The sequence below is a fragment of the Sphaerodactylus townsendi genome, linkage group LG08, assembly GCF_021028975.2.
Source record: "Sphaerodactylus townsendi isolate TG3544 linkage group LG08, MPM_Stown_v2.3, whole genome shotgun sequence".
In the NCBI taxonomy this organism is placed as follows: Eukaryota; Metazoa; Chordata; class Lepidosauria; order Squamata; family Sphaerodactylidae; genus Sphaerodactylus; species Sphaerodactylus townsendi.
The window spans coordinates 27,547,440-27,575,239 of NC_059432.1; the positions used below are offsets into that span (position 1 = coordinate 27,547,440).

General features: G+C 43.1%; 2 protein-coding genes across 7 annotated transcripts in view; both read left to right on the top strand.

Moving 5' to 3' along the window:
* Positions 1-476: 476 nt before the first annotated feature.
* On the top strand, positions 477-26,962 carry TBATA (thymus, brain and testes associated). 6 transcript variants are annotated; one of them, XM_048504910.1, is made up of 12 exons: positions 538-573; positions 2,499-2,553; positions 4,981-5,069; positions 5,924-6,068; positions 9,855-10,102; positions 12,093-12,263; positions 13,397-13,482; positions 16,090-16,254; positions 19,708-19,789; positions 20,687-20,846; positions 21,834-21,886; positions 25,985-26,962. In XM_048504910.1, exons 4-12 carry the CDS (start codon positions 5,929-5,931, stop codon positions 26,062-26,064), a joined length of 1,185 nt encoding a protein of 394 aa, XP_048360867.1. In that variant the 5' UTR covers positions 538-573; positions 2,499-2,553; positions 4,981-5,069; positions 5,924-5,928; the 3' UTR covers positions 26,065-26,962. The 6 variants fall into 6 exon arrangements, with proteins under 6 accessions (XP_048360868.1, XP_048360866.1, XP_048360869.1 ...); XM_048504909.1 differs by lacking the exon at positions 2,499-2,553 and having other exon boundaries at positions 495-573; XM_048504912.1 differs by lacking the exon at positions 2,499-2,553 and having other exon boundaries at positions 495-573; positions 16,096-16,254.
* Positions 26,066-27,800, top strand: part of LOC125437420 (microsomal triglyceride transfer protein-like) — a 51,189-nt gene continuing 49,454 nt past the window's right edge. Inside the window, exon 1 of the mRNA XM_048504906.1 lies at positions 26,066-26,168. The gene's annotated coding sequence lies outside the window, so the exon portion shown is untranslated. The remainder of the gene's footprint in view (positions 26,169-27,800) is intronic.

The window sequence follows — 27,800 nt, forward strand, 5'->3', positions numbered from 1 at the left end:
TGTTCTCATCTCCTGACCTGAAATGGCTCTGGGAAACTATTAATTTGTGCCCTTGAGGAAACTTGTATGGCAATTATGGGCTATATGTAAGCTTACCCAGTAGGACAAACAGTGACTTCCAGAGCCCTTTCAGGTTAGGGAAAGAGGACACAAACACAATATAACATAGTTCAGTGGCTTTGAGTTCCTTGGGGACAGAACTGGTTCCTGGGTTTTTAACTCTGTTAGGTTATCTGGTGTTGTTATGAGCAACTGTTTAAATTTGATTACAAAAAATAGTTTCGTTTACCGAACGTCTCAAAAGAAAACCCAAATCTGACTTATGTTTGCTTGGGGACCAGCCGGAGGGGATAGCCCTGGACACAGGAAGGCAAAACAGAACAGATGAGGGGGATCGAGGGAGAGAGATGGGAAGTGCTTGGCTGTTGTTAAGGAAAAGTGTTCCCTAGCAACTTTGACACAGTCTGGAACTAAGTAAGCAAACTTAAGCTTTGCACAGAAGAAAGCTTATTTTGTAGCCATTCTCCAGGACATAAAGCAAAAGCAGACACTCTTGATTCTGGCTGCAGTTTGGTGAGTAACTCCTTTATAAATATTGGATAAGAAGCACATCTGGTGTTTGTAATTTGGGGGCTTTCCCCTCAGTTTTGACACTCATACACAAAATTATTTTATGCCAATCATCTTAAAATGACAGCTTTCTGAAACCTAGCAACTGGGAAGGTAGGTACATATTACACCTGTTACATCAAGTGTTTATTAACTTGACGGGTGTGACTGAAAGAGATAAAGAAATCGTTTAAATCTTTCTTTGCATTTCATACTGTGCATGTAAATTAGCAGGTCAGTAAACTAGTTGCTTATTATAAACCACAGTGATCTTTAAATGTTAATAATTATAATAGGTGGAAAGAGTTGGCTAGGCATTTTTAATTCTGCCAGAGCAAATACCATTATAGCCTTTTAATTTGGTTGTTGAAATTAACCTGATTCAGTGTTCAACGTGGAGTCAGTGCAGCTGGTTGATCATGGGTTGTATGCAGTGGTGGGATTCAGCAGGTTCGCTCCACTTTGGCAGAACCAGTTATTAAACAACCAGCTGTTTGTAAACAACCAGTTGTTAAATTATTTGAATCCCATCACTGGTTGTATGTGCAGTGTCAATTATGTCCCTGTAAGGACCCTCACCCCTGCATTCTAGACCAGCTGAAGTTTTTGGAGCAGTCTCAAGGGTAGCCCTGCTTAGAGAGAGCTACAGTAGTCTAATCCGAAGGTGACCTTTGTACGGTAGTGTGCATATAGTGTGTATATATATGTATAAGTGTGTATACACACACACACATACACACACAAGAGAGAGAGAGAGAGAGAGAGAGAGAGAGAGAGAGAGAGAGAGAGAGTCTTACCTCAATATGTTTTTCATAGCTTAAGGATCTTGAGCCTGGATCTAAGACTAATCTCCAATGGGAAGAGTAGGTACCCACAGAATGGCCATGAAACAAAATCATCCATTTTCAAACCATTTACAACAAATAGGGGGTGACAGTTTATAGTTAACAAGTTCAGAAGGAATATACTTAAGATATAAAGAATCTGTTACCTAGCCTAACAGGGGATATAAATTTATTAAAAGGGAATCTCCACCAGCTGCTAAGAGTGTAACAGCACACGTATGGTTTTAAAATAGCAAAGGGGAATGGATACTCGACTTGGCAATACGAGAGGCGGCTAGGAGGGGATTTTTTAGACTATGTATACGGGGAAGGGATTGGCAAGGAGCGTTCCGCAGAGTAATGCAAGAGTCCAAATTGAGTTTCAAAATATTTATATAAATTTGGTTTAAAAGGCATACATACAGCAAGGCATAAGAGCACATACATACAAGTTCCTAGTATATAGAAAGGTTGGAAAAGTAGGTGGGAGGATAGAGAGGGAGTTGGGAAGCAGCAGGGTGATACGTTACCTAACGATCTTAAGGAGCACACAAAGTAGTAGAAGGCAGGGATTCCACGCCAGCACAGAAGCCCAGTAGAAGACGATATCGTGTCTCACACTAACCAGACCAAGGGGGGGCACAGGCTAGTAATGAGCAAGGTGTTGCAGGTGAACTAGGTTTTTATAAGGTAGATCGTTCTCTTGGTGGGAAAATGTGCCAATTGCACTAAGTTTCACATCTGTGCTGGGTTTGGGGTGCAGAGCTAATTAATCAGCTCATGTATCGCTAAGTCCGGGACAATGGGGCCAAATTACATTGTTAGGCTAAACGAGGAAACGCTGCAAGGCTTCCATGCAGATTAACTCTTTAGAGTCACTGCCCAAGTTATTCTGTTTTGGCTGAGACGTTAGATCGGGATAAGGTGAGTGGTTTAGGAAAGTCATGACAATGGGTGGGGGAAATGCAGAGAAACAGCCATTTGTTGCTGACCTGGTTTCCAGAAGAGATAGGGAAATGCAGTATCTGATATTACTGTGTCTTTCCATATTCTTTGACTTGACAGAATTTTTGCAAGGTGTGGTAATCAAGCATGCCCATAAACAAAATGAGACTTCCAGGTAATGCAGGAGTAACTCATCCCCTTGATTAGATTTTGTGAAGCAAACCTTTGACCTTTGGCTTGCTGCCAAGTGGACATGCTGCTACCTGTACAGAGAGGTGTTGTGACAACTGGCTTCTGCCAATATGATTTTAAAGAAAATATATTGCACTAATATATATATGGGGGTGATCAGGGCCATAACAAGTCACATTACATTGTTTAATTATCAGGAAAAAGAGCCAGTTCAGATCATTAACTATAAATTAACTAGACCGTGATCTAGTCAGTTTTCCCATCCCATTGACTTGTATGGAAGGAAACAATTCATAAAAGGTCAGGATTACCTCTGACCCCAAATTATGTCTGTATAGGAATTAAACTACAATAACGGATTAAGAGAGGTGTTGCGACAGTTGCAGTAAAAGTTTTACGATTGATGCTTAAAAAATAGTGTTTATACATAAAGACTGAATTTCTTCTGGTATTTAGTATATTTCTTCCTGCATTGAGTCTATAGCTGCCACTCATTTCAAATCCTCCCATCAAAATACATTTGTTTTTACAAAGACCTGTCCGCACCAGCTTTTCTCTAATTCTAATTGCCCACACCTTCTCTTTATTATTTTACTTCTTTGTCAAAATCACATCACTTCTTTTGTGTTTACACTGCACTGCTGATACGATACCAAACTACTGTGAGTCTCTGGCAGTTTAAGTCACAGCATATTTAAAAAACACAATACTGGCGCTGAATACCTGGAATCTACACCCTGGCTCCAGCCTGAAATTAGTTGTAGCACATCATGACCCAATCCACAACATGTCCAATCTCAACCTAATTGAAAGGGAGGGAGAACAACATGACTAGGCAAAGAAGGGAACAGAGTATCCTTGTAAAACTGCACTTTTAACTATTTTCTGTGGCAAGATGTTACTTTAATTAATGCACCACCATCAGAACACAGCTCAGTGTAAGAGATTGGGAAAAGGAGCACAGGCAAGGGGGATTGTTTCACTCCCTATGACTACACACTGTGTTGGGATTCCACAGTAACCTTGTCTTGACAGTTGGCCTATCCCTCCTTGTGTATAAAGAATTCTTTTCAAAAAGAAGTTACCCAGATAAAGAGATTGGTAGCCAGGGGTGTAATGAGGCAAACTGTAGCCCTGGGCAAAACCTGAGTTGGATGCCCCCCCCCCCAATGGGCGGCCACTCCACCACGACCAAATATTTTTTGCACCAGGACATTGGTGCATGCAGGGGGTGCATTTTTTAGACATATCAGCACTAAAAATTTCAGCGTATCATCAGGAGACTGTCTTTATGCTACCCCCCAAGTTTGGTGAGGTTTGGTTCAAGGAGTCCAAAGTTATGGACTCCCAAAGGGGGTGCCCCATCCCCCATTGTTTCCAATGGGAGCTAATCCCCAAATTGCGTGCCCTATGCAGCCCTTTGTCTGGAGTTAGGTCAAAATCCTTGGAATCAGCCGCTTGGCTGAGGGCTTTTAGATTCTGGCTGTGAATTCATTTTCTCTCAGACTGTAATTCCCTGGTTCACCGTCTGCTCTCTGACACCCATTCCAACCCCCCTGGTCTTTCCATAAATTGAAGAAAAATGGCCTCCTATTGGACTGTCGCAGTGGGATTCATTTTGCCCTTTGTCCTATTCAGAAGCTTATAGGAAATTAAAAGGTCAACTATTGGATACAGAGTTCTCTACCCTAATCACCGCAGCCAAGAAAACATGCTCCCCCCCTGTATTTTTCTCTCCCATTTGAATGGGGCCACTTGGCACACTACCTGTGTTGCTTAATAAACCCTGCTCAAAGGAGAGCCATAATGCTTGCCAGGTTTAATGTTATGCCTTCTGCCTTGTTACATGGCAGATTTAATAAGCAAGAAAAGGGTAAAAGATTATGCCCATGTAATGATGGCTCAGTTGAATCTCTGGCCCACCAATTACTACACTGTCTCAGATTCAAGGAAATCAGATCCAAGTATGTGAATCTTACTCCTTTACATTTACCAGATCTTCCCGATTTAATTAGATTACACTACTTGTTGGACAATCTAGCTGGATATACTGATGGTTGACATGGCAGGGGCTGTTGACCTTGAATAGGCAAATCTTGGCATCAAGGAGGAGTCAGAGTTCAACACTGAGAAGAACCAGCCAGCAGTTGAGTTAGGGCAGTGGTGGCGAACCTTTGGCACTCCAGATGTTATGGATTCCAATTCCCATCAGCCCCTGCCAGCATGGCCAATTGACAATGCAAGCAGGGGCTGACGGGAATTGTAGTCCATAACATCTGGAGTGCCAAAGGTTCGCCACCACGGAGTTAGGGGATCGGCCTGTTGGCATGTTGGAGATAAGCTTCAGCACTAAGGTGTCAGAAGTTACGCTGAGAGGCCTTCTTAACCTTCTTTTTAATCTTTTTAATAGAACATTAAGAGATTGCCCATTTGGTCCCCAAAATAAAAAAGAAGCTGTTTAAGATGGAGACATCAAGACTGAAGTGACCAAAGATTGAGGTAACCCTCTTAAGAGGTTTCTCTGGGAGCATCCACCATAGTCAGTGATTTTTCCCACAGTGCACCCTTGCACCTTGAGGCTTGCTCATGTCTGGCCTTAGGAGTGAAAAGGCAACAAGATGGATATATGTCAGAACCATCAGTCTCACCCAAACAGAATAAACATTCATTGGGTTCATCATTTTGCATCATCTTTGTCCAACATTGTGGGCACTTCTTAAACCGTACAATGTAATAAACAAAATAAAATAAAGTGCCTCTGAGGAGAATCTAAGTGCTCTGACAAAGCAAGTCCTCCCTCCACAGCAGCAGAGAAAGAACTGAGAGAGGACATGTTCTCCCTATCTCAATCACATCACCATTTAGGTAAGAAACAGCATGACTCTCAGCTCAAGATGGAAGATAGGAGGAGAGCTCCAAATACTCTGAAGCTTCACAAAGCTTTCTAGCGAGCTCTCTGCAACTGAAGAATCTCTCCCCTTGAAACCCCTGCTAGATTGTCATAGATCTGAAGGTACGCCTTTTGGGGTGCCCTCATTAGCACATGAGAATAATTCGAATGAACTCATTCATCTAATTAATGGGAAGACAGGCAACTTCCCCTCACAGGAGTGTTGTGAAAGATCTTGGGTCCAAGCCCACAAAATGACATAAGTGCGCTATCAGAATCTGGAAATAGGTATATAATGAAATATAACAACATTCAGTAATTATGAAATTGTTTCACTTTTCAAACAGACCTAATGTAATCAGGAAAGAAGGACAGACTTGTTAGCTAACATGTTATTTTGCATTAGTCCTATTTAGCTCACCTTAAATTGTAACAAAGTTTAGGATGCTTTATTTCCTTGCAGATGACATGGAGTATTTCCCTATATCTGCGCATCTGTTGTGTGCCAGACGGGAACGCAATTGCAACGGCTCACTCTTTTATGATTATAGACATTTTAAAATGGCTTCAGATATGAAGAAATCCAGCCCTCACCTGCAACAGATAAGGTGAGTATCCAAGTCACACCACTTCCCCTTGTTTCCGTAGGAATGGCTCTAGACAGCTGACCTGGGGGCCTATGCTAGTAAAAAGTGGTCATTTTTATTGCTAAGGATATCCTGAGATGTCTTGGTGCTGCAACAGGATGTTATTCTCAATCTAACCAAAAGTTAAAGTTCCATTCATTTCCACCTTAAACAACCACTTACATCTGCCACTGGAAACAATAAGATTTAAAAACAACGAGATTTAAAAACACAATCAAGCCAGATCAAAACGTATAGGTATGTATCAAGCTGACTTTCCCATAGCAGAGGAACTCAGAAATGGTTGCAGGGGATTGAGGGTAGGAGGACATTCTTCATACATTCAGGCACATACACTTTTCCAGTTGGTTTAGAAAAATAGTGCCAGTATATTCAATGAAATGGAAGAACTGGGTTCCAAAATTCAACACCAAATTCCAACATTAATTTCGGGTCAGATACTGGTCAGCTGTGCTCAAATTAAGCCATCAAAACTGGCTACACAATTCCTCTATGTATAGACAGGTATTTTTCCACAAACCTGAATGAGTTTTGCTTTACACTCCCTTGGGTGGTAAATGATATACAGCGCAACATTATTACCACAGAATAAGGGAATAGTGCATTTCATAACTGCACACTTTACCTTGTGATTAAGAACGGCTGGACTCTTATCTGGTGAATTTTTTTTTAATTTCACGGACCAGAGATCCACGTGGATCTGAGGCAACATGGGGCCGGTTTTCTGGCTAAAGACATACGTAGCAACACAAGGCTGCAGTAAACCTTGCATTCACTTAAAGATGAATACATGAGAGCATGTTTCCCTGTTTCTACTTGTATAGGGACACTTAAGTTGCATTTCCTCCAGCCTTAAGCTGTGGTGTCCCTATGGCACAGTTGATTGGGTGTTGGGCTGTTGGACAAGAGGTTGCTAGTTTAACTCTACCCAGGGACAAGTTGTTTTATTTTAGCCCTTTAAAATGCTGGAGCAAGTCCAGTCCCTTCTGTGCCACATTCATTATTTCAGGAATAAATACCCACCTCTGGACACTGTAACCTTTTTGTAGTTGTGGGGAGGGGGGTGGGGGAGTATGTTTGTATCTACCTTACATTCACTTTAAAACTAATAGACAAAGGCATGCGGAAACAGGGCTTTGTTTTAATCGCCCGTTCCCCCATTCCCGTGTAGGGTCATTCTGCGCTTGTTCACAGAGACGTGGATCTGTCAGTTTGAAAGTAAAAAAAATTCCCGCCCAGCACAACGCAGCAGCCAATCAGGATAGCCCCTGAGCGGATCGCGCGTTTGATCCACCAACAGTGGGGACTCCTGCGTGGCTGCTGCGTTTCTGGGAAGAAGGGGGCAGAAGCTGCAGTGGGGACCATGAAACCGTGCTCAAAAGGTTCCGAATCTTACCAAACCGGTTTGTATCTAATTTCATTTTAGAAGTGGGGAATCGACCATGGCCAGAATTAGGAGGAAATGCACAGGGAATCAGAACTCTACTGAGGACTGGCTAGGACACAGCAGGAGAGAGCTTGGAAGTCTGTTGAATATCTGCCAGGAAGGAGGGAAAGAACTGAGATTAGGCAAAGTTAGATTTCCTGAGGAAAGGCAGAAGGAGATGTTAAAGAGAAGACAAGGGTGTTAGAATTTGGTCCTCATTTGCCAGATCTTGAAGCATGTGAAGGGTTTCCAGTTCTGGGCTGGGAAATACCTAGAGATTTTGGGGGTGGGGCCTGAGGAGTGTGGAATTGGGGGCGAGCAGGAATTTCATTATGTATTAGTGCTATAGAGTCCACCTTTCAATGTGGCCATTTTCTCCAGGGGAACTGAGCTCTGTCGCCTGTATCAGTTGTAAAACTACCACCTGTGTCATGAAAGATAAGCAACCCTAAGCACGTGCATTGTCTCAGTGCTCAGGTGCATAAGAATAGCGTCACAGAGCCATTTGGGAGTAAACCGACCTCATTTGAAATTCGGAAAGCACTCCTTTGGACACCAAATTACTTCACTTCAGGAATAATCTAAGGGCCTTTCCCCACTTACCTTAATCCCCCCTATGCCACGCGCCCAGGCGTCCTTTGCAAGATCGCCAGGGATGCCGCACGCTGAGGGGGCGCGACAGTGGCGGCGTCGGGGCGGCTGCGCTGTCGCCGCTCCTCTCGTGGGGAGTGCCGGGGGACCCCGCGCTACTCTCCTCAAGTAGCGCAGGGCTTAAGGTAAGTGGGGAAAGGCCCTAATTGACTAAGCAGACAAGATAGGCAGGGAGGTTTCAGAACATTATAGAAAGTAATTGTTGGGCCATTTATATTTCCTTAAAGGGTCACTTAAAGTTCCCTTGGGTTTTGCCAACATGGTGTCTGAGATATGCCACCCCATTGTCTTTCATGAAGCTGGACTGAGTTTGGGGGAACAGTATAGCCACAGGTGGGATCCAACCAGTTCTCCCCACTTCTCCAGAAGTGGTTACTAATTTTTTCTGAGTGCCGAGAAGGGGTTACTAAAGCAACCTCCCTGCCCAATTGGGACTGGAGGTGCGTGTGTGCGGCGGTGCCACTGTTTGAATCCCACCACCATCGGAACCTGTTATTAAAATTTTTGGATCCCACCACTGAGTATAGCCCTCAAAAATAAGTGTAGATAGAAATGCTAGCAAAGGCTTGAAGATTTCCTTATACAATCATATCACCACTTCACAGTTTCTGGAACTGTAGCACTGAAAACAAGTTCCAACACTGATCTTTGGCTCCAGCAACAGCTTGATGTCTTTGTTTATTTCTGCTTAAACAAAAACAACTTTATAACTTCACATTCTAATTTAACTACACAGTTTTCAGATAGCACAAGCTGTGCGCATACCAGCTGCAGGGTAACATTATTAAAGCTCAGGTTATGTACATGAAGTAATCTTTCTGCTGTTCCATTTTGAAACATTACCTGTGGGAACAAGTGATGCAGAGATGCAATGCTTCAGTGGTTCCTCACAGTGGTACACTCTTTTATTTTTGCTTATGATGCAAGTTCCTTCTGATGGCTAGCCCACAGATATGTCCTGGAATGAAGGAGGTTGGTGAAGTTTGAGAATATGATCTCACTAAGTGATATGGCGAAGACCTTGTGTGTCACTTCTCCAAACCGCGAGAAGAAAAGTTCTTGAATGTTCAACTTGTGGCTTTTTCAGCACATTCTTTTCGAGCTTGTATGTCTCAGGTTCCACGCTCATGTTTCTAAAGTTTCCTCATATAGTCACAGCAAACCTCTACAGTATTCAGTTGTACTACGTGCATACTTAGAACTACTCACTCCATTCTCTATCTCAAGATAATCCATTTTGCAGCATCCTTATAAGTAAGTACTAACTTCACAAATTAGGAAAAAATACTTTCTAAAAGGAATATGTTTCTTGGTTTGCCAAAAGGACAGAAGCTGTCAGGCTAGTTGGATGCCTTGGGATGTAATCAACTGCTAAATAATAGTCTCCCAGGAAATGTTAAGCTGTCTCTAAATCCACTGATTTCGGAAGGAGGAAATTAAACATGCATTTGTCATTTTTAGAATCACTGGGGTTTACAGTTGTTTAAAAATATTCTGAATCATTTCCACTGCATTCTTATGGAGCAATTCAATGATATGAAATAATAAACCTGGAAGGTGAGTTAAACTATGGGTTAAACGATGGTGTTTTCCTAGAAGATCTATCAGATTCTAAGGTCCATCTTTATAACATAACCATTTCCATTCTTCTTCCTCCCACCCTGGCTAAGAGCTGAGGAAGCAGCAACAAAAGAAGAAATGGAGAAGCCGAAGGGTCCCATTATTAGCACCTTCAGAGGCAAGAACATTGCAGCTTTGGCAGGGAAGCTGAAACACCTGGCCTTAAATATTCCACTCCGGTTTAGCGTTCAGGCCCCGGGTCCCCATTCAAAGAACACTGCTCGGTTTGGCAGTCTCAGCCACCATTCCTTCTTCTCACGACACAACCCTCACCCTCACCAAGTGACTCACATCCAAGGTAAGAATTTAGCACTGAGGGAAACCACGAGCTTTTCTCATGCAAAAAAGGGGGAAGATCCAAGTTCAGGTAAATACTGCTACTGAAGCTCATTCTGGCCTTAGAATGTTGCTAGCCTAAAGGGTGAACAGAGACTACAGCCTGATTGGCTAGAGATAACGGCATTCTTAATCTGAAGACAGTTGGTGCTGAAGGGAAAACAGAGTAAGCGGATTATTCTGATAGAGATCTGTGCTCTGGAGGCTGAGGGTCCGTTCTGTGAGAGCCAAGCAGCTTGGAGTAAGGGCCAAAAAGGGCAGATTTCTGTAAAGGAATCTGCGCCAAGGTCCTGTAGGTAACCATTACACAGAAACCCTAATTAACCACACTGGTTAATTTAGTTTTTCTGAGGAGAACTCACTCAGATATGGGGCAGTGAAGCTCCTGATGGTGCTGGAAGTGTAAATAAATAAAGGATTGCGTTTTCTGGAGGAAAACCACAAGTCCTTCTGCAGCACCATCTGAAACAGACATCCCAGATTAGGGAGATAATCTAGGAGTTAGTGGTTTAGGACCCATGTAATTTACACTTAACTGAAGTGAGGAATTAAGTCTTGTCAGCACTAGATTTAGAGATTTCCAAACAGTACAAGAAACATCTTCTGAGGATTAGGATAGATTTTTTTTCTAAGTGATTGTAACGAACTTGAAGGCACTGGAGTTAGTGACCAGAGCTACCCTTGTAAGAGGAATTTAAAGATATTGAAACATAACAAGTATCTTCTCTGAACCAGCTTCTTGTATATGCTTATTAATGTGATTCTTGGCTTAAAATCTTTCCTAATTTACTTCAATTTCCTTGTAAATAAATAAACATCTAAATCTTTTTTTTAAAAAACTCTACATGCCTCTGGTGCCAATGTAATGCTTCTCTGACTGACCGGAATAGATTAGTGAATGTCCACTAGAATGTGAATTGCCATGGGGGGCGGCCAGTAATCTATTGTATCAGGCATGAAATCACAAAATTAAATGAATGTGTACAATGCTGCAGCATAGTTACAGGTTATAGTGTTATACTTGTAAGCCATTCTGATTTTATTTCAAAGACGTTTGGAATAAAAATTAATTTAGGTGCTGACAATACATATGTGAAATGCAACTGATTGAATAAAGTTTTAGCATGTTTTTGCCTGCTTCCATATGATAGTGTTTCTGAGGATGAGTGTTAGTAACCAGCAGATTAATGTTAGTAGCCAACAAACACACACTCTAGCCAAGAATGTATTAAGTGTGTGCTCTGCACCTCACAAACAAATGTCTGAAAACAGCATTTGGGGACAAAATCAATGGGGGAGGGGAGTTACAGGAAGGAAATTGTTGGTGTTGGTTAAGTTCCCCGCTTCTTCACTGCCAGCCATCTGTGGATATTTTTTGTGTGGAAGAGAAGTGATGATGGATGAAGGAGTGTATAGATTCTCTGTCAGAATGGTCATAAGATACAACAGCGTCCAGATGCTAGAAATTCCTAGAATAATAGTGATCCTGGCATTATGATTCCACAAAAAACAGCCCATCTAATAGTACAATTCAGCTTTCAGAATCTGAGATGGGTTCTAGGAGGGAATGCAAAAAGTCTAGCAGGCACCAGGATGACAAATTTGAGACCATTAATAGATCCCAAGCAATTGGAAATGGTGGCTAAATTCCTGCTCGATATTGTGAAATAATCCTCTGGGTCTCCTTTTTTAAAAAAAATATTATTATTATTATTTCCCCGAAGTTTGCACTTTATGAAATACGAGCAGTTGTTTTACTTTGTCAAATTGTACCCGGATTATACTATCACACAGTTTGTATCTCCTGGTGCCTAATAAAGGTCTCTGAACTGAACTGAACTGAGTCCATTAAGCCTTTTCCAGAGCAGAGCAGAGCTGAGGGAAAGCAGGTAGCTCCAGCTGATTCTATCTTTTACACTGCATTTCTTTCCTGTGTGTACTTCCCTCTGCAGGTTTGAATGGAGCTCTTGTTTGCAAAGTTAATGATGAATGGTGTGAGCAGGTCATGCTTCCATGTCATCCCACAGTGAAAAGCCAGTTTCATACTTCAATTTGGAGACGCCCTGGCATCCAAACACCCATTGGCGATCCTCAACCTTTACCGGTCCCCAGGCTACCCATAGGTCAGTATTTACATGCACTTTTCAACTAGAACCACACTCAGCAAAGCTAGAAGAGATGCCTTCAGTTGCAAACAAGAGGTTGGAATGCCCATCCATAGTTTCACCATGGAAAAATGGTATGGGAGACATAGGAACTTTGCAGGACAAAAGGAGCAAGTGTCTCTGCCATTTTCCTTTCTTGATTATGGAAACGATTATACCTGTTTTCCAGGAAAAGGTAGTATCTGTAACCGGTGTTAGTGCTGAACTGCTGATTTGCTCAAATGAGTTCGAGGCCTCTGGCACTAATGCAGGGTGGAGACTTCTGCTGCCCATTTGAACCCACTGTGTGCATCATGCACTCTTTAACAAAGAGATAATTTTGCACAATCCCGTCCTAGGAAGCAGGTCTTCTATTACCACCCTGAGCATGCGTCAGCAAAACTAGCCTGATCTGAAAGCCGCTTTAGTGCCGGCAATCTGTCCTAATCAACAAAAACCGTCAATGTAATTAAACCACAGACTGCACCATTAAATATCATTTGGATGAATTTGCCTCCAGAGAATACTCGTGATTAGCACCATCTTAATTAAAACAGAGAGGAAAACAATTTCCAGGGCTGTGTTCCAAGATCTCAACAGATTGTATTTTGGCTCTGGACTATTTCAGAGCCTGCCATCAAATTCTTACCAAAGGTTCAAACACTCTCCCACACGCTTGCCATCCTCAGCAACCCACAGGAAGCTTTGTGGTATACAGTCTTCCCTGTACGATAAAAACCAGCATATCAGCAAGAAAACGAGAAGAAAATGTGCTGAGAGTTTTTTCATGTCATCCAAATTAGCCACTGAGCATACATTCAGCAAGGCACACAACCCAGTCCTGGTTTCTGTATGAGCAATGCATACCTCTGAAATATATGTGTTTCCAAACAAGGCTCTCTGTGTTGCACATTTTACATTTTTAGGCATAGGTGAGCTTTTGAAATAATGTAAATGTATTCCTGAACAATGCAATGTATGAACACTGTTTCACTGAGAAAGCCAGGGACTAAATGCCAGAGTTCATGTAAACACGCATGTGTTGTGCCATTCATTGGTGGTACTTTTCCTTGTGACTCCTCCCTTCCTTTGGGTCTCCTCTCTGTCTGAAGGCTCTTTGTCTGATGCATGGAGGGATGAACTGCGAGAACTCACTGCAAAACTGAGAGCTGCTTCCTTCACAGAGAAAAAGGAGACAGTAAGTATGTATTTTTCAGTGCTCTTTGAAGCTGTGCGGAATGGCAAAATCCACTTGCAAACAGTTGTGAAAGTGGTTTGAAAACGCATTATTTTGCATGTGCGGAAGGGGCCAATGTCATGCAAGCATAGTTTCAAATAGTCTAAAAGAGTAGAAAAAGAGTTTGGATTTATACCCTGCCTTCCTCTCCTGTAAGGAGTCTCAAAGGAGCTTACAAACTCCTTCCTTTCCTCTCCCCACAACAGACACTTTTTGAGGCAGATGGGGCTGAGAGGGTTTTGTGAGAACTGTGACTAACCCAAGGTCACCCAGCAGGATTCATGTGTAGGAGCGGTAAAACAAATCCAGTTCACCAGACAAGAGTCCACCCGTTCTTAATCACAAGGGCTCTCTAATTTTAATAATGCATGAAAGTGAACAGGATAAAGTACAGACTAGTGTGTTCAATATATCACAGTAAAAAAATCTGAAAAATATCTTAGCGGCATTATTAAAATATTTTTTCAGCAGAATACACATTAGAGAATCTCCAATGCTAGCAAGGTATCCAGATCCTGAAAAAAATATTTTAAAAAAACCAGATTTATTCTGGATTATTTGGGAAGGCCAGATAACAATAGTTAAAGGACTCTACAGTTGTCCTGTCCCCTACCTTTGTCCTGATTTCCAGGGCAACAAGAAGGAGGCAGGATGAGGCATTACAAACAGGCAAATAGAAGAGTACATTAAGGGGAACTGTAATGTTTTCTCAATCATAACTACTGTTTTACAGGCTATTTGGCTTCAAATGTGGACTCCAACAATTTTGTCTTCCCCAACCCCACATTAGCAACTTTCCCACAGAAAGGAGGGTACAAGGAAGGAGGAGGTGGCAAACAGAATTTCTTGTTATGGGGAGCAATGCTCTTTGCCTAATCACAGGAATTTTTAAACTGACTTTGGGTTTTCCCCTTAAGCATTCCTATCATTTGTTTTTGTTTTCTTTTTTGAGTCTAATCAGAGGCTTTGGTGCTTAGCTTGTTCTCATGGGTTTTTTTCCCTCCTCTACTTTGGCTTAACATTCTTCTGGTTTTGTTTGTGGAAAAACTGTTCTGCTTTTGAGTTGCACAAGGAATTTGGGGTCTGTTTATTGTTGCCTCTCCCTCTTTAATTTCTACAAAGATGATGGGGTCTTTTTGCAGCTTTTTATGGTTGGTGGAGTTATTGTGTTATGATTCTGTTGATTTCAGTTGAACCATTTCATTGGTAAGGTTTTTAATAGAGGCTACTTTGAATAAGGGTGTGTAGGAATTGATTTAAAAAGCGGAAATTAAAGTTCAGCATAGGGCTTGTGCTCCTCCTAAAGTTTAATGCTAGGCAATTTTAATTTTTAAAATCCTTTTATATTTTGTTACAATTGTATGCCAATAAAGGCTCGCTCGCTCATTCATTCATTCATTCATTCATTCATTCATTCATTCATTCATTCATTCATTCATTCATTCATTCATTCATTCATTCATTCATTCATTCAATGCTAGGCAATTACAAGGAGGCATAGTTGTTTGCAAAAGTAATTAGCATAAAGTAACTCTATTTTTAAAAAAACCTTGTTAGTGTTTGCCCTGAGCTTCAAAACTATTGAAGAAAGGTGGGTTGAGAAAATAGTGCCTTAGTCTGTCCTATAGTTCCATTTTTCAGAAGGGAGCTCCTGAATTCTTGAAAAGGAATTAGGTGCATTCATTTCAGAATAAGCAGGAAAAGTTTTATCTAGGGCTATTCATTCAGATATGCTGAAATAGAAAAATAAAAAATTTTAAACTGTGTTTTTGTCAGCGGGGGTGGGGGGTCAGGTCCATTACCTTTGCAGAGCTTGGAGAGGTGGTGTTTTGAGGTAGAGCCCCCAAATTTGCAGTATAGCTGCAGGTGACTCTCCTAACAAGAACCACCATGTTTGGTGAAGAATGGTCAAGGGGTCCAATTTGATGGGCCCCCAAAGAGGGTGTCCCCATCAGAAATTCGAGGACTTATAAAATTGGATCCTCTTGCCAAATTTGAGGGCTCTTGTAAGGAGAGGCACCAGCAACTGCACTGCAAATGTGGGGCCTCTACTTTTAAAACAACTCCCCCACCCCGGGCCTCACCAATTTCCCCCATTTACACGGAGCTGTTCTTTTACCTTTTAAAAGGTGCAGCTCCAAATTACCCTTTGGTGAATCTTTCTGGACCTGGGGTTGCGGGGGGGGAGGGGGACTGTTTTTCAAAATGGAGGCAGTCCAAGGCACTACATTTTCAGCATAGCTGCGGGTACCTTTCATTATGAGAACCTCCAAATTTGGCTAAGATTCCCAATTAAAGAAAAACTGGGTGCCTTAAAAATTGAACCTCCCTGACCCAAACTTAACCAAACTCAGATGCTCTCATAAAAAGAAGCATCTCCAGCTACACTGAAAATTTGGGGGCTCTACCTCAAAAACCGCCCCCCGAGTCCTGCAAAAACTCCCAAATAATGCACTTTTGCTGGGGGAAAAAATCCTTCCATTGTGAGAAAGGTGGGAAAATTTGTCTCAGCTCAACTTGTCTGGTTTGTGAGACTCCTAATTTGACTGCATCTGGTTGCATTTGAAGACACAGAAACCTCAGAGAAAGACTCAGTATTCTGAAGAAACAGGACGTCTCATTCCACCTTCCTCTCGTGCAACAACTCACCATTCATCCCGCTGGGTACGCCAAAATAATGCCAAGAATAACAACGAAGATTCTCTGCTGTCTTTTCAGGATCAAGAACTAATCGTAAGCAAAGCATAAAGAAATGGAGCAACTGCTGCTTTTTGTCTTTATACCACATAATCACTCATGATCCTAATTTAGATGAAACTGTGTTTCACTGCCCAGAGGAAGAAATCAGGAAAATCAAGCATTTCCTCAGAATTATCTATTACATACAAAATATAAAACTGATAACTACATCAGGCTGCAGTTGGAAAGAACAAGTGCTCTTATATTTAAATAACAGACAGGCAATATTGTGTTTGGAACGAGGAAGTGGTTGCTACTTTCTCTCTCTCACACACACAAGATCTAAATAAATATTTCCTAAGTCTTTTTTGCTCTGGGAAATGATCAGTTAAAGTCATGAAGTACAAGAGGGAAGAATCCTCCTTGGACTTAGTTGATTGAGATGCATTCCTAGCTCAATGCAGTTGTTGCAAAATATCCTGCTGGTGACTGTATCTAGTTGATTAAGATGCATTCCTACCTCAGTGTAATCACTACAAGATATATGTAACCACCACTAGGGTGGGTGGGCCATGTCCAGATGCCGGGGCCCCTCACCCTCCCTTGCATGCCACCCCTTACTCCCTTCCCTCCCTCACTCCCCACTGCTGTAATGGGACATTCTTCCCTTGATCTCATCTTTATGGCTTCACACACTTTGTAGATAACTAGGCTTACCCCTGACACCTTCTGCTTCCATGGGAAATGGGATGTTTCCGTTGTTCTGTGGGGGCAGGAGGCCAGGTGGCTTTATCTCTGTCACCAACCTTGGGGTGCCTTGGCTCTGAAGGAACTCTTTCTCACATTCTTTGGGAAAACAGGAGGGGGGATTATTTCTGAATAAAGGGGGTAACAAAAGCCAGGTTTGCCAGAACTGGCTTTTTACAAGCTGGGTGTTTCGTTGCCTTCCATCAAATGCTGCTAATCAACAACACAGAGTACGTTTATTGATTAAAGGTCTGAGACCTAACACCGGAGTTAATTCAGTGAGTTTGTAACATTTTCAGAAACATTTTGGAAATATCGATACTAAGAAAATCATGGAAGTATGATTCCAGATGACTCTTTTGGCAGCATTTCCCATCCTTCCCAACCTGTGAAGGCAGACTATTGCCATGTAGTTTTGGAGAGTCATATTGTGTTGAACGTAGGTGGAACCTGGAATCCCCCAGAATTACAGTTGATCTCCAGATGATGAAGATCAAGTTCCCCTGGAGTAAATGGCTGCTTTGGAAGGTGGACTCTATGGCCCCATACCCCGCTGAGGTCCCTCCCTCCCCAAACCTTGCCATCCCTAGGCTCCACCCCCAGAATTTCCAGGATTTCCTAACCAGAGCTGGCAACTCTAGTTGAACAGCACAAATGGAAAAGTGCATGTTACAACATTCCCTCATCTACTGTAAAGGGGGAGGAAGCGATAAGATATGACAAGCTATTGGCCCCTGTAATAACACTCGGGGGAATGGAGTGAGTAACACCTTGTTCCTTCTCCTTTTGGGCTTCTCATGCTTCACTTAAGAAAACACAACCATAAAGTTTCTCCCTTCTCCAGCCCCAGCCTTCAGCATTAATCAGCTGCTTCCATCCTCCTCTCTCTCGCTTGCAAGTAGGCCTTCAGTTTCAAGTAACTCTTTACTCATGAGCAGACTTATTGCATATAAACAGGACTCTCTCCTGCTCACAGGAACAAATGGATGAAAGGGACAGTTTACCCCCTTCTTCCTTCTGCCATTCTCAAGGCACCTCTCTTTTGCTCTAATCTCTCGAGGTTGGGCACACCCCCTGATTCCCGCCTGCCAAATAGTTTTGTATGTACAGGAACTTGTTTGCATTGGGGACATTCAAACATGTGATTAAATTATCCATTTAATTTAGTCACATATTTGAATGTCCCCAGTGTAATTGGGGACATTGTATTATATAAGATGGTTGATTGTATTACAGAAGATGGTTATAATAAGACAATATGAGTTATATCTGGTGAGAAATCTTTTAGAAAATTGTTGTTGTTGTTGTTGTTGTTTATTAAGCTTCTGTACTGCCCTCCCCCGAAGGGCTCAGGGCGGTGTACAACATAAATATATAGGTAGAGCACAATAAAATAAATTAAATACATAAATAGGCTCTATACATGTTAAAACCATTCCCTGTTAAAATACAGCATTCTAAAACAGCTTACAAAACACAGCAGATGGCGTCCAGCATCTTACAACCCCCCCCCCCCAAGGGGAGGGTGACAGGGTCCCCTGATGTTATAACAAAAGGAGGGGAGGGGGCGCATGTCAGCGGCTGGTCTCCCCAAAAGCCCAGTGGAATAGCTCACAGGCCCTACAGAACTCATTAAGGTCCCGGAGGGCCCGGACAGATGGAGGGAGGCTGTTCCACCAGGCAGGGGCCAAGGCCATAAAGGCCCTGGCCCGAGTGGAGGCCAGCCGCACCATTGAGGGGCTGGGAACCACCAGTAAATTGGCCTCCACCGAACAGAGAGGCCGAGTTGGGACATATGGGGCAAGACTGTCCCATAAGTACAGTAATGCTAGATTAGTTGTTTACCAATTTATTTTGGGATATCACAAGTTATTTTAAAAATAGTTAATATGGATAGTCGTGTTAATATTTTTTAATGATGTCATATATACAATTTTGCTGTCTCCTTTAACCTTTAGAATTGCAACTATGATAGGATCCATTTGTTTTTCTACCTTTCTTTGAGAAATAAAAAACACGTGGTTAAATGAATTATGATTAGAAAGTGGAGCCCAAGGGGGGAAAAAAACACTGTTGTGCCCTCTGATCCTATGCTTTAACAAGGTGGAAACACAGTGACATGAATACAAACCAAGCACATGAAGGGGAAAAGCACTATAAACCCACTGTCTGTGGCATACAGGACTTACTCCCCAGCCGCATGTTCTACATCTAGAAAGAAACAAAAACTCCTCGGAGTTTTCTTTGGAGTTCATAAGCATTATTCCAAGACTGGTGCTTACACCTTACTCAACCTCCCTCCCCCCATACACACACACACACACTTGATGCAAGGTGGCCAACACAGGGTTCAATAAATTCCCTAGATCATTGCTTGCTTGGGGCTGCAAAATCGGAAAGAGATGAGCAGATGGGTTATCCAACACCACACAACCACATGGCTACTGCCCTGTATTTGGCTTGGAAGGCCACAAACTATACCTGATCTTCTGGCCTTACAAAGGAAACTCATTCGTCCTTTCTTGCAAATGTTTCTAAAGCACAAAGGTAATGTCAAAAGCCACACGGGCTGCCCTGCTGATCCCTCTAAAGGTATTCCATTAAATGAGTCACAAGGACCAAGTTCACAACAGTACCTGGGAAGCACCCAGATTAGCCAGACTGTTGTATGTATCTAACCTCTGGAGCCTCTGTTTGCTCTCTTTGAATATCACTCTGACCTTATGCTGATATTTTTGTACCATATTCTTCTGTCAACAGGTTTTAGAACTGCTGTGTCAGATCCTACAGACAGATTCCTTGACAGCTATCCAGCACTGGCTGCTGACCGCTGGTCAGAAAGGTGAGGGCAGTGAGGAGCTTGCAAAGGGCACGTGGGCCATAGCTGCTGCTTTTTTCTGAAGCCCTGGGATCAGTGTAATGTAGTGACTAAGAGCAGTGGACTCTAATCTGAAGAACCTGGTTTGATTCCCCACTCCTCCACATGAAGCCTGCTGGGGGACCTTGAGCTAGTCACAGTTTTCTTTGAACCCTCTCATCCTCACCTACCTCTCAAGGGTGGATTCCGCATGGGCTAAAAACAGGGGCGTGAAAACAGTGTAAGCCCTTTTACACCGTTAGAAACCATTTTACACCAGATTCACACTGCTGTTTTTGGCCCATGCAGAATCCGCCAAGGCATCTGTTGTGGGGAGGGGAAGGGAAGGCAATTAGAAGCCACTTTGAGACTCCCTAAAAGTAAAGTGGTGTATAGATCCAAACTCTTCTTCTGCTTCTTCACTTGCTTCCAAAAGTCTTGGCCTATTTCACTCTTTAAGAAATCCTAGCTCAGTGATTGCTGTCTATGGCTGTAATTGGGACCCTCAGAGTATGTTGCACTAATGATAAGAGGATGGGAACGTCGTCTCTAATGCATTTGCTTAAAAAAAATTTCCCCATGTTACACAATCTGGGTTTGCATCCAGGAGCACATGCAGCAGGGGCTGGCAGCCAATGCCCTCTGGTTAGTGTTCCCATATGATACATGTGGGCTCCTTTAAGATGTACTCCCAGTATCTTGATATGTAAATCGTTTCTTGCAAACTGATGCAGATGGCAATTATAAATTGTTGGGCCATTCAAGCATTCATATGTCCATGTAGACAAATGAAAAGAAACATTAGCATGGATCATTATGCATTCAAATGGAGCCGGTTGCCTTTTCTGATTCATAAAAGTGCTTTATTTCATTTCACTACAGAAAAAAATCTTGTTATGGGATTGCTGCAGATTGCAACTGCCAACTTACATCTTGAGCCCCAGGAGTTGCCCACAGTTATGGAAGAGAGATTTCCATCACAGCTTTCCCAAAATGGCACAGGCTTTGCTCCTAGAAAACCGGGGAAAAACCATTTAACCAGGTGCAATTTTAAATAATTTTCACATCCCCCCCCCAAAAAAAATCCTTTGCAGATATATGGGAGATAACATCTTGTATTGTTGAAGGCTTTTATGGTCAGAATCACTAGAATGTTGTGGGTTTTCCTGGTTGTATGGCCGCGTTCCAGTAGTATTTTCTCCTGATGTTTTGCCTGCATCTGTGGCTGGCAGCAGAACGTCAGGAGAAAATACTACTGGAACATGGCCATACAACCCAGAAAACCCACAACATCCTAACATCTTATTGATTGCAGAGCTTGCAGTCAACAGACAAACAGTCTAAATACTCATTTCAAATGTTATGTAGAATGAACAATACTGAACTCAGAAAAAAAACCATAATGATTTCCAGTATACATGGATCCTCCAGAGACACTGCCAATGCATCATGGGACTGGTCACTAGACCATGGAAAAGAGATTCTTGTGTTGTTGCAGTAACATATTACTAGTTGTTAATTCATTGTGGCAGATGGCAATCATAATGGTATTTTGAACCTCAGATATACTGAGGATTCAGCTTGATTGATAGAACTGGTTGGGTCCAAAGGTACAGTGTTTTCCTTATACACAAAATACCAAATAACCAATGAAAATGCTGTACCCAAACCAGTGTGGAAGCTGCAACGGGGCGGGGGGAGCACCACATCCCGTGTGTGTGCCATTGGCATCAAATGGGGGTGAAAAAATCTCCCTCCAGGTCTCCCCCTCAGGGGTGGCGGGGACGGATTGGGGCAGGGCAGGGCGGGGACGCATGGGCGGGTCATGCCCCGGGAACAGTTTCCTCTCCCTCCGTCCTTGACCCAAACACTAGAGCTATAGTCCTTGGATAAGAAGGCAGGTTATAGGAATAGATGATAAAGCATTGTATTAATATTGTCCGTTTTTATGTTCATAGCTGTTCTGTTGCTTAAAATCAGAAGGTGAATAATATTTTAGTTGTGTCAGTCCTGGTTTGTGTTATTTCAGGCTGCCTGTCACAAAACAAAAACAAGAACCTATCCCACTGGAAGAAATGCCAGGTGAAAATGCTTTTGAACATACTGGGCCTTTTATTGTTGTGGAAATGAATGGGAATACTTTGAAATATGCCCATTAACAAATTAAGTAAATTCTGCCTGCATTTCAAAAGGTAATATTTTGACAAACCGATTAAGGATCATTAAAAGCTAAATTATAGCAACTCAGTACCTAAATGTGCTATGATCACTGATCAAATTATTTGAATATCTTGTACAGGAGTTTTTAGCAGACATATAAATAAGTGTTGGGACCTGGATCCGAAGCGTACTTGTCTGAATGGAAGTTTCACTGAAATCAAAGGACATTACATCCACATTCACAATTACAACTATGCAGGGACGTAGGTATAGATTTTTAGGGGGGGTTCAGGGGGCGGGGCCAGACCCCCACCCGCCCCTGGGGGTGTGGCCACACCTTCCCAAGCCCAGCCCCGGCCTCATAAAAGCAGCTCTCCAAGGCTGAGGACAACAGACTCCCCTGCCCCGCCCGCCCCACCCCCTGGGCAGAGGCATAGCTAGGGAAAATGGAGCCCTGTGCAAAATCTGAGTTTTGCGTCCCCCCCAATGGATGGCTGCTGTGATGCTGGAATCCACCCCCAAGCAGCATCACTTTCAATGGTGTTTAAACTAGGGAACTGTGGCATGAAGATGGGCTGCAGGATCTTTGGGTCTGGCTGCCTCTACCATGCTGTGCGATTGCCAGTCCCTTATAGTAACTAGAGAAAAAACATCAAGGTGGGTTGGAGGGCAGTATATTCATACAACAGTGAGTGCTGCAGTGGCACCATTCCATATCACCACCATTTTCACTGTACAGTCCAAACATATGGACTGTGTACAAAGCTGAGATCCTGAACCATCTTCTGAGATCTCACTAGGTCTTGCCTTGCAAACATTCTGAAGCCTAGAAACTAGAAACTTGAAAAATGAATTGCTTACATGGAAGCTGAGATTCACAGGATCCTGTATTTTTATGCTAACACAGTAAAATGACAGAGTGCTTAAAATGCAAATGGTCATATTTCCAAAATCACTGAAGTAGAAATGAATTAGCTTTCACATTCATATTATTATTATTCAAGTCAAAGGGACAGATGGCAGGAACTTATGCAGGGTTTCTAAAGAATATCTCGTAATCTGAGATCTATATGAAGCCAAACATTTAAAGTGATTCACATCGTGAAAACAGTGACGCTGGCACTTCTTCAACAGCTTCAGGCTTATCAAAATGCTCTTTGACTTGAACAATGTTCTGTTTGTTTTATTAAACCCTGACATTACACCTAGACAGAATCTACAGTCTTGGTATTTTATAAAAAGTCACATACTTCCTCAAATGTGTGGTCACTTTAGCTGTCCCAGGCAACTGAAAGACAATTATTTATAGCCCTTGTTAGACACTTTGACCATCTCACATATAGGTTCACTTCTTGTGCTTGTCAGTATAACAAAGGTGCATGTATAAATCTAGACATAAACCATGTGGGATGAAGGAAGCACTTTATTATAAACTTAACAAGGCCAGTGTGGTATAGCAGCTAGAGGGTGGGTTATCCTATGTGGTGCTCCAGATAAACGATGGATCATATTGTTTCAGCCCCTGCCAGCATGGCCAATTAGCCATACTGGCAGGGGCTGATGGGAATTGTAGTCTATGAATATCTGAAGCACCATAGGTTGGCCACCCCTAAGCTAGCGTATCACACTAGGGCAGGGGCGTAATGCCCATTGGGCAAGGTGGGCAGCTGCCCAGGGCACCACCTTGTAGGGGGCATCAAAATGCAGGATTCGTTTTTGGATATTTTTAGGGGTTTTCAATTTTTGGCCTGCAGGGGGCGCAGTTTTTAGGCTAGCGGCACCAAAAATTCAGCATATCATAAGGAGACTGTCCTTATGCTACCCCCCAAGTTTGGTGAGGTTTGGTTCAGGGAGTCCAACGTTATGGACTCCCAAAGGGGGTGCCCCTTCCCCCATTGTTTTCAATTTTTGGCCTGCAGGGGGCGCAGTTTTTAGGCTAGTGGCACCAAAAATTCAGCATATCATCAGGAGACTGCCCTGATGATACCCCCAGGTTTGGTGCAGTTTGGTTCAGGGGGGCCAAAGTTATGGACCCTCAAAACTGTAGCTCCCATCTCCTATTAGCTCCCATTGGAAACAATGGGGGATGGAGCACCCCCTTTTGGAGTCCATAACTTTGGACTCCTTGAACCAAACCTCACCAAACCTGGGGGAGAGCATAAGGATAGTCTCCTAATGCTATGCTGAAATTTTGGTGCTGATATGTCTAAAAATGCACCCCCTGCAGGCACCAATGTCCTGGTGCAAAAAAATGTGGTCATGGTGGAGTGGCCACCGATGTGGGGGGGGGGGGGGGCATCCAACTCAGGTTTTGCCCAGGGCTACAGTTTGCCTCGTTACACCCCTGCACTAGGGTCTGAGAGACCAAGGTTCATATTTCACTTCTCTGCTCACTACAGAGATTGTCAGGAGTAGTTGCCTTTATTACTAGGGGACAGTGAATATATCTTTGTGTCAAATTCTACTTCTGCCATGGAAACTCGATGGGTGTCCTTGGGCCAGTCCTACATTGGCAACCTATCCTACCTCTCCAGGTTGTTGTGAAGATAAAGTGAAATAGCAGAGGATGGTTTTAGCAGCTTTGGATCCCTACTGGGGAGCAATGTATTAAATAAAAGAAATTAGAAACCTAATAGAAGTGGGCTAGAAACCAAAGAACTTTCATATCTTCAGGCATAGAAATGTTTTATGTAAATCATGATGAGACACATTTCACCACTCACGGTGTTCCTAAAGTTACTAAACTGGTATCCCAAAAAGCAGCTGGCAAACGTATTAAAATTCTCATGCAGGTTAACATCCTTAATGCTATTTTCCAGCATCTGTGTCTAAATGTCGGCTTTTCATCAAAGCTACCCATGTAGTAGAGCAGACTGAGCCCATATCAAACAGCAGATTTGGGCATATTGTATGTAATAAGTGTATTGCTTTGTTTTGTGTTGTGTCATTTTGATCTTCAGCCTCTGGCATCAAAATACTGTTGTCATTACACTCTTATTTACATGCCCCACTTTTCAACCAAACATCAGCTCTCAAATCCAAAATAGGAATCCAACATCCAATGACAAAATTTAATTGAATGCAGATCCAGGCATGAGTTGGTCTGGATGCTGTCTGATCTGGAAAGCTATAACCTAGGTAGATGCTAATGGATATAATCATGCATGCAGACTATACTAGTTAGCCTGAATTTGGAGCCTAACTTTATCCATTACTGGAGTTTATTTGTATTTATTTATTTATTGGATTTCATAGACCAGCAATGGCGAACCTTTTTGAGACTGAGTGCCCAAATTTCAAACCAAACTCCACTTATTTATCGCAAAGTGCCAACCCACCAATTTAACCTGAAAAAAATAGTAGGCTTCCTCTTCCTCTGCCCCACCCGCTCAAGCAGGGGCCAGCCTGCTCTAGCCTCCAGCAAGTCCCGCACGCACCGCTCTGTGCCTCTCTAGCATCTCTGCCTCCTCTGCGCCCCCCCACCCCACCCTCGAGCAGCAGTCACCTGGAGAACTGGCATCAGGCCCGCCAGCCAAGTCCTCCCTGCTCACTGTGGTTCGTGCACATTGTGCTCAGTGGCCCAGGCCAGTCTAGATGTGTGTGGGGCGGTGTGTGATTTTCCACCCCCCACATGATGAACTCTGTGGGCGCGTGCCCACAGAGAGGGCTCCGAGTGGCACCACTGGCACCCGTGCCATAGGTTCGCCATCACTGTCATAGACCACCTCATCTCTGAAGGGCTCTAGGCCAGTGGTGGCGAACCTTTGGCACTCCAGATGTTATGGACTACAATTCCCATCAGCCCCTGCCAGCATGGCTAATTGGCCATGCTGGCAGGGGCTGATGGGAATTGTAGTCCATAACATCTGGAGTGCCAAAGGTTCGCCACCACTGCTCTAGGTGGTTTAGGGCAGCAATGGTGAATCGTCTAGTTTTTTTAAAAAAAAAAAACACTGGCAACTATGTCTCACTCTGTGCACTGAACTAACCAAACGGTGCTCATCTTGCTTTCCATTTTAGTGAATATTGGCACAGCAGAAGTTCTCCAGCTCCACTCATTCCTGGATGAGAAGCAAAACCAAGAAGACCAACCCGAGTGAAGAGAAATTGCATTTCTGACGATACCACATTTGCTGCATCTTTGTCTCCTGCTATTCACCTAATTAACTATACTACATGAAAAGCCATTGCACTGAGAACGAAGGTCATAGAGATTTTTGTCATGTAAAGGCACTGTAAAATTCAAGGGCCCAGCATCCCAATATATTATCTATCAGGCCTCTGTGCAATTCTGAGATTGCTAAAATGGTCAGGTTCATGACGATGTGTTCCAGCTTGGCAACTGCCTTTGCAAGATCCAAAAGGGAACACAGAACTGGTATTATATACTAAATGCAGTAGGAGCAACTTTGTAGAATGGCTAAGAGTTTTCAAAACAGGCTTTGTAAGCATTTGACTTCTTAAAAAAATGCAAGTAGAATGTAGGTGGAAGTTGAAGGTTCATTACACACATCATTGTGCAATTGTTATCTTATCTTTCTGCTATATGAGAAATTAGTAAACCTGTGGAAGAGAGATATGAATATATGTTTGGAGTCTGGAGGAAACCCCTCTAGGCACAAAATAGATCATCTGCCCTTAGATAATAGTCAGTCACCTATACAGAAGAGATATTCTGTAACTGTGTATATTAATAGAAAGTATTCACGGAGAGCAAAATCAAGGAGAACTGGACAGCTGGAACTGGACAGCTAGAACTGTATGAATAGAAGGCAACCACATTTCATCCAGAAGGTCTGAGGACTGAGGTGTTGATCTAACCCAGGAAGCTTATTGAAAGCCACCAGCCAGATTAACAATAGGAGAAAGGCCAGTTACACAGCTTGGAAAAGGACAGTTATCCCACTTTAGCCATTTAAAATGCAGAGAGAAATGGTAGTTCACTTGAACTTGGGGGGGGCAAGGACGTAGGTAAGCGGGTTCTTGGGTTCAACCCCCCCCCCCCCCCATTACACATCTGAAGCTCCGCACCCCATTTGTGGGTTTTTTATATTTTAATTTTTTTGTTTTTGGCCTGCGGGGGGCGCAGTTTTTAGGCTAGCGACACCAAAATTTCAGGGATTTGTTGGGAGACTCTCCTGATGATACCATCCAGGCTTGGTGAGGTTTGGTTCAGGGAGTCCAAAGTTATGGACTCCCAAAGAAGGTGCCCCCATCTGCCATTGTTTCCAATGGGAGCTAATAGAAGATGGGAGCTACACTTTTGGGGGTCCATAACTTTCGACCCCCTGAACCAAACTTCACCAAAACTAGGTGGTATCATTAGGAGAGTCTCCTAAAGACACCCTGAAAGTTTGGTGCTGCTAGCTTAACAATTGCACCCCTGACAGCAGGCACCCCACAAATTTCCTCAGATTCTCCTTTAAAATCCACCCCCTTCGGCATGGATTTAAAGGAAGAATCTGAGGTCCCCAGATTAAACATTGAAAGTGATGCTGTTTCAGGGTGGGGAATAATCCACCCCAAAACAGCATCACTTTCAATGTTTTTTTAACTGGGGACCCCAGATTCTCCCTTTAAGATGGATTTAAAAGGAGAATCTGGGCTCCCTAGTTTAAACACCACTGAAAGTGATGCTGTTTGGGGGTGGATTCCAGCATCACAGGGCCGCCCATGGAGGGGGTGCGCAAAACTCAGATTTTGCACTGGGTTACATTTTCCCTACCTACACCTCTGCTTGGAGGGGAGGGTAGAAGGGACTGCCGGCTGTGAGCCCAGCTGCTGTGGGCGGGGGGCAGGGCAGGGGAGTCTGCCATCCCTGGCCTTGGAGAGCTGC

Bases quoted from the DNA above. Each gene is read 5' to 3' on its own strand.
- TBATA (XM_048504911.1), top strand. From the start codon at position 5,929: ATGGAGTATTTCCCTATATCTGCGCATCTGTTGTGTGCCAGACGGGAA. The intron at 13,483-16,089 runs GTAAGTATGTAT...TTGCATTTGAAG, and splicing joins TCACAGAGAAAAAGGAGACA to ACACAGAAACCTCAGAGAAA. The intron at 21,887-25,984 runs GTGAAAATGCTT...TTTCCATTTTAG, and splicing joins CCCACTGGAAGAAATGCCAG to TGAATATTGGCACAGCAGAA.